We start from the raw sequence: 11,978 nt of genomic DNA on the forward strand, positions 1-11,978 counted from the left end.
CACACACATACTTTACATTCTCCATTCGGGTGCACATATTTTAACTCATTCTTGTTTCACAAACATATGTTTCTGCTTAAATAAAAAAAATTAATAAATGAATAAATACAAATATATGCACTTTTATTTACTTTATATTTACATTTCCACTATGTATTCTTTATTTTGACATACCTACATCACATACCTAACATTCATAAACATATATTGTCACTTACACTTTTTCTCACTTATATGCATGCATGTCTGATCTATATATATCCATTACTTCCTGTTTATGCAGAAACTCTCTCTCAAACCAGGAAAAACATATGCAATACTTTTCAGATCATCCTAACACATCTATACAATTATGCTATCATCCTGTCTTTTTTTTTTTTTTTTTTTTTTTTATTTAAAATGTCATGTAAACCACTTGTTATACAGATCTGTATACAAACATATGCTCTGATCATTCTTGATGTTGTAATAAGATGAGTGTTTTTCTTCTTGCTAAATATAATTTCCTATCTTTTATTAATTATTTTATATAATTTGGGTGTAAAATAATACTTATTCATGAGGTTTTACGGTATGTTGATGTTGATCTCAAATAGCTATTGTACATTTCCAGCCAAGCAGGAAGTGAGAGCGCAGATATGTATGAGAGTCCGTGAAGAGAAGAAAACCAAGGTTACAGGATAAAGTCCCTTAGCTTATTATTGTAAAGTCCCCACTCAGATAAAACTGAATAATACATCTCAGCCAGTTCTGATACCTGAACCAGGCAGGGATTACAATTCTTCCATTTATGTGTTTTCGTTTGTTTTGCTCTATATCGTGTATTTCAAGATGATGTGGAAAAGCTGTCTATAAAGATTGACTGTTAGCAATAAGATTTCACCTGATGCCAATGTTTACTGAAAATATTATCTTAAACTGAAACTGTCCTGCGGAAATTAGGGTTATTAGGTGCCTCATGATTCATTTTGAATTTGATTCAGTAATTCTTGAAGAAAATTCTAAGTTATTATTAAAGGAATAGTTCACCCAAAAATTAAAAATTGCTGAAAACGTACTTACCCTTGAACAATCAAAGATATAAATGAGTTTGGTTGTTCATTAGATTTGGGGAAAGTTTGCATTTCATCACTTGAAGTGAATGGGTGCCACCAGAATAAGAGTCCAAACAGCAGATACAAACATCACAGTAATCCACAAGTAATCCACACCACTCCAGTCCATCAATTAACATCTTGTAGAGCAATAAAAGAAAAAAAAAACTACATGTTTGTAATAAACAAATCCAACATCAAGATGTCTTCTTTCCAAAATCCTGCTTTCGATACTGAAAATCTGAATCAGGAGAGAAATGTGCACAGGTCACTACATCGTTTACAACAAAATGGTCCAAATCAGTTCCAAACAAACATGTTGGTGGAGAGAGCACAACAAAGGATGAACTTTTTCACTGGAGGAAGTGTTATTATGGGTTATGGACTCATATATTATTGACAAGAAGCAGTGGTTTGAGGTTGAAATGCTTTGATTTATTTCTTACAAACACTTAAAATGTTAACTGATGGACTGGAGTTGTTTCGGTTACTGTGATGTTTTTATCAGCTGATGTCACCCATCCACTACAGTGGAAATTGTTTTCTGATGAAGAAACAAACTAATCTGTGTCTTGGATGGCTTGTCATTGGAAGAGTGTGTTTTCATCAGATTTTCATTTTTTGATGAATTATTCCTCTAAAGCAGTGGTTCCCAACCACGTTCCTTTAGGCCCCCCAGCACTGCAGGCTTTCCATGTCTCCTTTATCAAACACACCTGATTCAGATCATCAGCTCATTAGTAGAAGCTCCAAAACCTGAAATGGGTGTCAGACAAAGGAAAGATGCAAAATGTGCAGTTTTGGGTGGCCTCCAGAAACGAGGTTGGGAACCACTAGTCTAAAGCTTCAAGTTTTCAGCATCACTGCCCCAGTCAGATATTCCATTTCCGGCTTTTGTTTACTCCGTTGTTTCTCAGCCTTCAGAGACTGTAGCATTTTAAAAGGAGCCATTTACAAAACAGTCGTAAGTGCATTAAGTCATCACGCAGGACGAAATGACTTTGTGGCTGACTGGAAACAAACAGGTGCTCTTTCAGATTCATTTAGCGTCGCTTTCAAGCAAGGAAGTAAATTGCTGCGGGGAAGTCCAGCCTAATCCTGTTTTTATTTTATTTTTTTATTTTTTTCTTGCAGCAATTTACATGTATTTGAACCCGAATCAGCTTCGGGCTGGTCCGTTGTGTCATTTTCACTGAGACCGAGTAAACATCTGCGGCAGAGCGGTGGGGGTAAAAACGGCCTAATTAGGATGAAGTCCATGTCCTGTATTCCCAGCTGCTCGCTATGTTTAGACAGACGACGTCTAGCGTGGGTAACCTCTTCTCCTCTTCTCCTGAGAGGGCCCTCTCACAACTCAACCTGTGAGGTGAACACAACAAAACAGTTGGCGTAATAAGACAATTAGCCAGCGCAATTTGTAACTTTCCTAATTGCACCGCAAGCTGAAAGCGCTTCCAACGCACCCGTCACCTGCTAATTGTGAACCTATCACTCACTAGAAAATGGAGAATAGGAAATGGAGAAAACAAAAGGTCTTTCTCTCTCTCCATCTTAGTCTCAAGCTCTCGCTCTCATCGTCTTTTTCTGTCCTGATTAAAGGAATGCTTTTTAATTAGTTTGGAAGTAATGCATGTGTTCGCCATCCTTTGTCTTAATCTCCACCGGTGCCTTTTTGAAGAAAAAAAAAAAAAAAAACCTTTTGCGACGGAGACTCGTACAATCGAGTGTGCTGAAATATTTACCATCGTCATTGGAGGCCTGCCACAACGTGCAATTGCCGCGGCAGCCCTAAATGAAATTGTCCCTAATATGTTTCTGCTGATTAGAGCCTCGGTTTTGACGAAGAACGGGGTGATTGCCAGCTAATACAAAAAGCTATCCTTGAGTGCTATGTTTTTTGTTTTTTTTTCTTGGAGAATTGGCCATTCTGCTGGGGAAAAATCGTAGAATGAATCGTATCTTGAGGCAGTAAGTATTGATGATGGACGGTGGCTTATCCAAAACTCCTGTTTGGAGTAAATAGCAGATGCTGTCGTGGTCGGCCATATGGAGCTCGCTGCCTCGCAGCAGACTGAGAGCTGGGGATGGAAGCAGGTGGAAGGTACATATATTAAAGACATGCTCAGGCTGCCTTACATCACTATGAGTTGCACTTCGCTAGCCATGGGTAAATCTGCTCAGTTTGATGTTTCTATTCGTATTGAAGATGGTTCATCAACTTGTGTGGAACATACATGCAACGTTACTTGTAAATGAACGCGCAATGTGTTGCTCCTAAAAAATTTGGAAATTGCATTGCATTGGCCCTTATTCAAAAACTATGAAAAATGAATTTCTTCGTACGTTGTTTGCAACTGTTTTTATTGATATATTTACTTAACATATTCAAAGTGGTTATTTTTACTTTGAAAAGTTTGTCTTCCTGATCTCGTTTGTGTGCAACCACTAATACCCTGTATGAGTTTAAAATATACTGAATAAACGTAACGTACCATTAACAGTACACTAAAAAACAAAACAAGCGCCCTTGGAAAGCTTTTCATTTCTCATGGTGACCCGCTATATGTTGTTCTATCGATCAAATTTCTTCATAACATCCAGCGATTATCTGGACATCAAAGTCAGACAGAAGATGATCATCTCCAGATTATCACCTGTCGTGGTAGTATTTATTAGGGTGTTTGAGGTTGCATTCTTCTCTCAAGGGCAGAGCGGCAGTAAAGCTCAGCAGGGACTTGAACCGGCAGCAGACTGGTTGCTGCTCCATTAGTCTGCCCAGTGGACCAAGCGTGACTTCATTCATCTCTGTATCAGAGGCTAATCCACCTGATCTCCTGTGTTTAGATCATTTCATAATGCAGCTCCCGATGGGCACTCACACACAGTTTCTGATGTAAAACGTTGCAGATGTGTGTGTGTGTGTGTGTTGTGTAAAGCTACACATTACAGACGTACGTTTGAGCAGCCCGGTTAAATGAACTACATTCAGAGATCACAGCAGCTATCTAGGATAAAAGTGATGAAAGTTCATGAACGCTGGAAAACAAATTACATCAAAGGGTTGCCTGTTTTGTCTGTGTGTATTGTTTTGCTAGGTTATGTTACCTTGTATTACCTTTTATAATGTAAACACAATGTATGATAAATATAATGTATGATACATTTACCTTAAATTTGATACATTAAGGACTTTTTTTTTTTTTTACTTGATTTGGAATATAAATAAATTCAAATACATATTATTTACTAACATTTTAAATTAATAACAACATTTAAGATTAATGTTTTACTTGACTGAAATAATACATTTAAGGTGCATTAATAATAATAACAACAACAAATATGACTTATTAGGATTATTATTATTAATAATAAATATTAACTATTAATGTTGTTGTTGTTGTTGTTGTAGTTACAATTTCAATTAATATTGTTAAATATTCTTCTTACAAATGTATCACTAACAAATTTCTATGTGAAAAGAATGTGACTGTTATTATTATTAATCATACAGTTATTATTATATGAATCATGGACAATAAGACCTCTAAATAAGTTCAATTTTTATTTCATATTGTTTCTTTTGGTTTATTTTCTTTCTTTCTTTTTTCTTCACTCTGTATGTCACACGTCACTTTTTGGTGCGATGTTCCTTCAACTTACCTGATCAGCCTGAGTGACAGCATTCCGACTCATGAAATTCACAAGTTCCTCCATCTCTGTTTTGCTGCACTGCCCGCAGGAAGAATGTCACACAATCCGCTCAATCAATCTCTCTCTCTCTCTCTCTCTCTCTCTCTCTCTCTCTCTTCCCCTCCAGATGTACAGCACATTAAACGCAGAGACATCGTGCTCAAGAGGGAACTGGGCGAAGGAGCCTTTGGGAAGGTGTTCCTGGCAGAGTGCTACAACCTAAGCCCCTCTAAGGACAAGATGCTCGTGGCTGTCAAGGTAAGAGATGATCCCTCCATTCCAGCAGGGCTGTAGCGCTCTCCAGTTACACAGGACTCATTCCAAAGGTCAGGGCCCTTTTTTCCAGCCCCCCTCAAATGACATATAAAGTTGATCCCCCTGTGCCCACCAGAGAGGGCTTTCTTTCTGGGAATGATCGCTAGACGTCGTGGTGGAGGATTTGTTGACTAAGATCAATGATGGAAAGAGCTCTGCTGTGCTCTGAGGAGAGATCATCTACAGTAGCGTTTAATATTTGCCATTGATATAAGGTTTGGGAGGGTATTAAGATATTGCAGTGCTGTGGTTTAGTCTTCATGACATAGAAAGAGAGGAATGAGTCACCGGCGTGGGCAGACGGTTCCTGGATAATGCTTTAACATGGTTTACCACATGGGACTGTTCACCAAGGTCAAGGAACTCAGCGTCCAGTGAGCTCGAGGTGCTCTATTGAAGACGGTCTCTAGATCAATGCTGATGTATGAGTGTGTCAGTTTGTCTGTCAGTTTAGAAATGTCAAGGTTTCAAGGTTTGACCGAGGCTGACATGTTGAGGTATGAAGACAAACATATACTATTTAGTTGTGAATATACAAAAGTAAAAAAAAGTAAAGAATTTTGTATTAAATTATTAGTGATAAATTATATGATTAATAAATATTAACTAAGAAATAATATTATAAAACTTAAATAGTAATATAATTAAATATTAGTAAATCTGTTTTTAATGGAAGCCCGTTTCGGCCAAAGGATATCTTCCCTTTTTTTGCTATTCCATAGTGGAAAAAAAAAAAAAGTTCGAATTGCAAGGTGTAAACTGTGAATTCTGGGAAAAATGTCTGAATTAAGAAAACGATGCAAATTGTAAGACGTTAACTCAGAATTCAAGGGAAAAAAAGGTCTGAATTGCGAAAATGGACCAAATTGCGAGAGACGTAAACTCTGAATTCAATGAAATAAAAAAGGTCCTAATTGCGAGGTATGAACTTAGAATTCAGGTAAAAAAAAGTCTGAATTTCGAGAAATCAACTCAGAATTCAGGGGAAAATGTCCGAATTGTGAGGTATAAACTCAGAATTCTGGGAAAAATGTCAGAATTGCATTATGTAAATTCAGAATTCAGGGAAAAGTGTCAGAATTGTGAGGTGTAATCTCAGAATTGAGCGAAAAAATATCAGATTCGCAAGGTGTAAACTCGGAATTTCGAGAAAGAAAGAATTTACATTTCGCAATTCCGACTTTTTATTTTATTTATAACCCTACATTTGAGTTATAGATAGCTGGTCATAATGTTACCAGCACCCAGATCCCCCATGGGTTCCTCTTTTTCATCATTTTTGAGATGATGTTGGCTATCATGTCGTGGAGCTTTTGTTTAGGTCAGCTGGAGAAATAAATCTGGCGCAATAACACTGTCTTCCAGTGACGGTTTATCATCCCTCAAAGCATATTATTCTGGAGGTGCTGTGATCAAGAATGATGGTGCTGAAGTGTTCATTCTGAATCCTGTGATGGTGTCAGAAGATGATTCTCATGTGCAGAAGAACACAAGCAGCCACATGCCCTGTTTGAAATCCATTGGAAGAAAATCATGAATAAGTTCTCTAATATCAATTGTTTTTCTCTTTTTCTTTTTCTTTTACACAGCAGTACTATTACATCGAGAGCAAGTGTCCTGCTTCTCAGATTTTTCTCCTAAGAAATAAATGGTTAAAAATAGGTTTCTCTAAGACCAAACTGTTCTGTTCTTGTAGGAATCTAATGAGAAATGAGCTTGAGCTACAGTCCATTTAATTTCATAGCTCTATACGTATACTGCCTTTCAACAATGGTGTCATTTTCATCTATTTTTATTTCACCTAAGGAACTGTAGTAGCAACATCTGGTCTGAGGCACAGTTGACACTTAAAGGAAACCTAAATGTGTCTCCTTAGCTTTGAATGAGCAATCTCCGAGCAATAAAACGTTCCTCTGGGAAGCTGCTTGGCTTGGTCGGCTTCATGGAGCTCCATCACTGCAGCTGTTGTTTGAAAGCCGTCCAGCTCAAAATCAGAGAGGTCAGGTTTTGCCTTGTATTTTGGCCAAAGAGCTGCCAGTGTCTCTCTCGTACTTTTGCTCTCCCCCATCTCCACCTGATGCTCAAGACCTCCAGACCCTTATTACGAGTGACAGCCCCCCAGGTGGTGCTGGATTCGTCCCCTCTGCTCTCTCCAGCCTGTGCAGGTGGCCAATTTTGCAACACAAGGGTAATAAAGCATTATTTATAGGGATAGATACCTCGCCATCTGCGAATTGGTTCCCTCATCCATCTCCAACGCATGTACCTTTTTGCAATTCCTGATATGGATTAACCCACGGTAGATGTAATTAAAATTAAACTGCGAGCTCTGAGGGCGAAACACAATTATAACATAATTGAAGGAGCGATTCCTCGCAAACACACCATGATGCAAGGCTGGCTGTGAGAGGGACTGGGAAACCAATTGACATATCACGGCCAAGGCCGCAAAGGGGGGTATTTTTCTGTGAATGACGGGATATAAGATGACAAAAAGATGGATGTGTACAGGCAACTATTAAATCTTTCAGAAAAGACAAAGACAGGCACGAACAAACCCGAGACGCCATGCTGGTCATTTGTGGATCTTCTTTGGCGCCCCAAGGTTTAGTCCATAAATATGTGCATTTAAAATTCTGAAAAATATATAAACTGTTATGAAAGAATATGTTACATGAATAATTGAATGCACTTTGGATGTCTGCAATATGTGTGCAGTAATGGCATTAACGTACTATGTTTTCATGAATTCAAATATGTGTTAACGTTTTAAGGTTTCACAGATGCTGACATTTATAATTGGTTGTGAATTAAATAAAAAATAATAATTACAATTAAATAAATGGCTATCTTTGTATGTATGCATTTTTTTACACGAGGAAACAAAATAATTTACAATTTTATTATATTATATTGCACATGATATTAATAAGGAAATAATATGAAATATTACAATTTTATCAAATTAATAAAAAAAATAATTAAATATTAGTAAATCCAGCTTATGTGTGTGTGTGTGTGTGTGTGTGTGTGTATATATATATATATATATATATATATATATATATATATATATATATATATACAGTCTTGTTCAAAATAATAGCAGTACAATGTGACTAACCAGAATAATCAAGGTTTTTTGTATATTTTTTTATTGCTACGTGGCAAACAAGTTACCAGTAGGTTCAGTAGATTCTCAGAAAACAAATGAGACCCAGCATTCATGATATGCACGCTCTTAAGGCTGTGCAATTGGGCAATTAGTTGAATTAGTTGAAAGGGGTGTGTTCAAAAAAATAGCAGTGTGGCATTCAATCACTGAGGTCATCAATTTTGTGAAGAAACGGGTGTGAATCAGGTGGCCCCTATTTAAGGATGAAGCCAACACTTGTTGAACATGCATTTGAAAGCTGAGGAAAATGGGTCGTTCAAGACATTGTTCAGAAGAACAGCGTACTTTGATTAAAAAGTTGATTAGAGAGGGGAAAACCTATAAAGAGGTGCAAAAAATGATAGGCTGTTCAGCTAAAATGATCTCCAATGCCTTAAAATGGAGAGCAAAACCAGAGAGACGTGGAAGAAAACGGAAGACAACCATCAAAATGGATAGAAGAATAACCAGAATGGCAAAGGCTCAGCCAATGATCACCTCCAGGATGATCAAAGACAGTCTGGAGTTACCTGTAAGTACTGTGACAGTTAGAAGACGTCTGTGTGAAGCTAATCTATTTTCAAGAATCCCCCGCAAAGTCCCTCTGTTAAAAAAAAGGCATGTGCAGAAGAGGTTACAATTTGCCAAAGAACACATCAACTGGCCTAAAGAGAAATGGAGGAACATTTTGTGGACTGATGAGAGTAAAATTGTTTTTTTGGGTCCAAGGGCCACAGGCAGTTTGTGAGACGACCCCCAAACTCTGAATTCAAGCCACAGTACACAGTGAAGACAGTGAAGCATGGAGGTGCAAGCATCATGATATGGGCATGTTTCTCCTACTATGGTGTTGGGCCTATTTATCGCATACCAGGGATCATGGATCAGTTTGCATATGTTAAAATACTTGAAGAGGTCATGTTGCCCTATGCTGAAGAGGACATGCCCTTGAAATGGTTGTTTCAACAAGACAATGACCCAAAACACACTAGTAAACGGGCAAAGTCTTGGTTCCAAACCAACAAAATTAATGTTATGGAGTGGCCAGCCCAATCTCCAGACCTTAATCCAATTGAGAACTTGTGGGGTGATATCAAAAATGCTGTTTCTGAAGCAAAACCAAGAAATGTGAATGAATTGTGGAATGTTGTTAAAGAATCATGGAGTGGAATAACAGCTGAGAGGTGCCACAAGTTGGTTGACTCCATGCCACACAGATGTCAAGCAGTTTTAAAAAACTGTGGTCATACAACTAAATATTAGTTTAGTGATTCACAGGATTGCTAAATCCCAGAAAAAAAAAAATGTTTCTACAAAATAGTTTTGAGTTTGTACAGTCAAAGGTAGACACTGCTATTTTTTTGAACACACCCCTTTCAACTAATTGCCCAATTGCACAGCCTTAAGAGCGTGCATATCATGAATGCTGGGTCTTGTTTGTTTTCTGACAATCTACTGAACCTACTGGTAACTTGTTTGCCACGTAGCAATAAAAAATATACTAAAAACCTTGATTATTCTGGTTAGTCACATTGTACTGCTATTATTTTGAACAAGACTGTATATATATTAATTGCATGATTTGAAGCACTTTGGATGTTTACAACATACTGCATGTGCAATAATGTTGTTTTTAAAACTCATTTACATTTTGATTATGCATTTAAATATATTGTCAAAAATAGCTCTGCATGCTCCATTGCTTTGTGGCATATTGTATATCGATTCATAAACCATTAGAGACGGAACCGTTTAGATCCAGATTAGTTGGAGTGGTTAGTCTCATTAACCTGATTAATTGTTCACTTGAATTATTTATTACAGACTGACTCATTTAAGCGCCCTTAATTAATTTACTTGTACTGTGAGTTTCAAAAAAACAACAGCAAATGCACATTTAATTCCTGGATATACACAATATATTCAATCATATAAATATTTAACATTTCCCCACGATATCTTTGGTTTTCCCCACAATGCTTTAGTTTCTGGGTGTTTTTGGAGTTATTAGACAATTAACTGGCGTCTTATGTGTTTTTGCAGACCCTGAAGGATCCCACCCTTGCGGCGAGGAAAGACTTCCAGCGGGAGGCCGAGCTCCTGACCAACCTTCAGCACGATCACATAGTGAAGTTCTACGGCGTCTGTGTAGATGGAGATCCGCTTATCATGGTCTTTGAGTACATGAAACACGGAGACCTCAACAAGTTCCTCAGGTTCGTGGGTGTTAAAATGCAGTAATCTTTGTGCTTTGCTTGTCTAATGATTGGAGATATGAAGGGAATTGGTTATAATTGACTGAGGTCATAATTATGGAACCCAGAATTTCTCAACCAGAGGTTCATGATGGAATTGTAGTGGGGCTGCAAACCGAATAGGAATTGTTAGGGCTGCAAAGGGGCGGAAAATTTTCAGTAAATTACCGGAAACATAAAAAAAAAAAAAAACCTAAATTATGATAATGATAGAAATGCCCATTTCATTTTGAAATATATACATTTTCTATTAAATAATCTAAATGTAACAAAATATAAGAAATTTTATATGGCTAGTTAATGCTTAACATGTACATGAATCATAATTATTTTAGCATTATCACCATCTTCAGTGAATGTATTTTAGGAATGTATTAAAGCATTTTTATTTTACCAAAAAAAAAGTTAGTTAATTATATGGGTAGTTTTAGTTGTATAACGTTTTACTTCATGACAATTTCTTAAATGTATATCTAAAACACATCTACTATATGTATAAACTATATATAACACAATTATTCAAAAGTTTAAAGTAATACAGTAAGTTTACATACTCCTGCAATTTGTCATGATCCTCCTATTTTGTTGGAATTTATTAGCATTTTGCATATTCTGCCAAAAATGAGCAGAAATGTATACATTGCTAATAATTACTATCAAAAAATCAGTATCTTCTATAGCTACTGCATTAGAAAGCCCTGCATTCGCTTTCTTGTTGTGATGTAAAATCCAGCGTTGTGATGTCAGCAGGTTCGTTCTGACTGTGATTGATAGGTTACAACCTTACACAGAGGTATTGAACAAGCAATAGGAAGTGGATACAAAGGTGTACATGGTTTCAGACAGAGCCCTGTCGAAAGAGCAGAAATTACATTCTCTTTCCAGCCAGCAGGATAGGGGGATAACAGGCGATACATTCGTGACAGGGCAGAGGAACTAGCAGGGATGCAAATCGAATCATACAGTATACGTTTCCTTTGAAGAAGAAAGTAATGCATTGGTAACTTTAATGTGCATTGCACTGACATATGTAAATGGCAGCATTAGCTCATTCTAATTTCATTTTGATTTGTTTTGTTAAGTATTCATGAAAGTTTTCTGAGTTCATTCTTATCTAATGCAATCATTTTAAAGTGTGTTGTAAGCGTCCAAATATTTAAGGGGACTGAAGTGGCATTATTTTATACTCTCAGAGCTCATGGTCCAGATGCAATGATCCTGGTTGACGGACAGCCGCTGCAGACCAATGGGGAACTGGGTTTGTCTCAGATGCTGCACATAGCCAGTCAGATCGCATCAGGGATGGTCTACCTGGGGTCTCAGCACTTTGTGCACCGTGACCTGGCCACACGCAACTGCCTGGTGGGCAACGGGCTGCTGGTGAAAATCGGAGACTTTGGAATGTCAAGAGACATCTACAGCACTGACTACTACCGGGTAAGAGGTTTTTTTTTCTTCTTCTTTTTT

At 37.3% G+C, this 11,978-nt stretch overlaps 1 protein-coding gene across 1 annotated transcript in view; it reads left to right on the plus strand.

Moving 5' to 3' along the window:
- ntrk3a (neurotrophic tyrosine kinase, receptor, type 3a) overlaps window positions 1-11,978 on the plus strand; it is a 203,515-nt gene that overhangs the window by 177,660 nt on the left and 13,877 nt on the right. The window contains exons 13-15 of the mRNA XM_026252909.1: window positions 4,915-5,045; window positions 10,300-10,472; window positions 11,705-11,948. Of these exons, the coding sequence (XP_026108694.1) occupies window positions 4,915-5,045; window positions 10,300-10,472; window positions 11,705-11,948 (548 nt within the window). The remainder of the gene's footprint in view (window positions 1-4,914; window positions 5,046-10,299; window positions 10,473-11,704; window positions 11,949-11,978) is intronic.

This window comes from Carassius auratus, unplaced genomic scaffold (genome assembly GCF_003368295.1).
Source record: "Carassius auratus strain Wakin unplaced genomic scaffold, ASM336829v1 scaf_tig00032278, whole genome shotgun sequence".
NCBI classification, from domain to species: domain Eukaryota; kingdom Metazoa; phylum Chordata; class Actinopteri; order Cypriniformes; family Cyprinidae; genus Carassius; species Carassius auratus.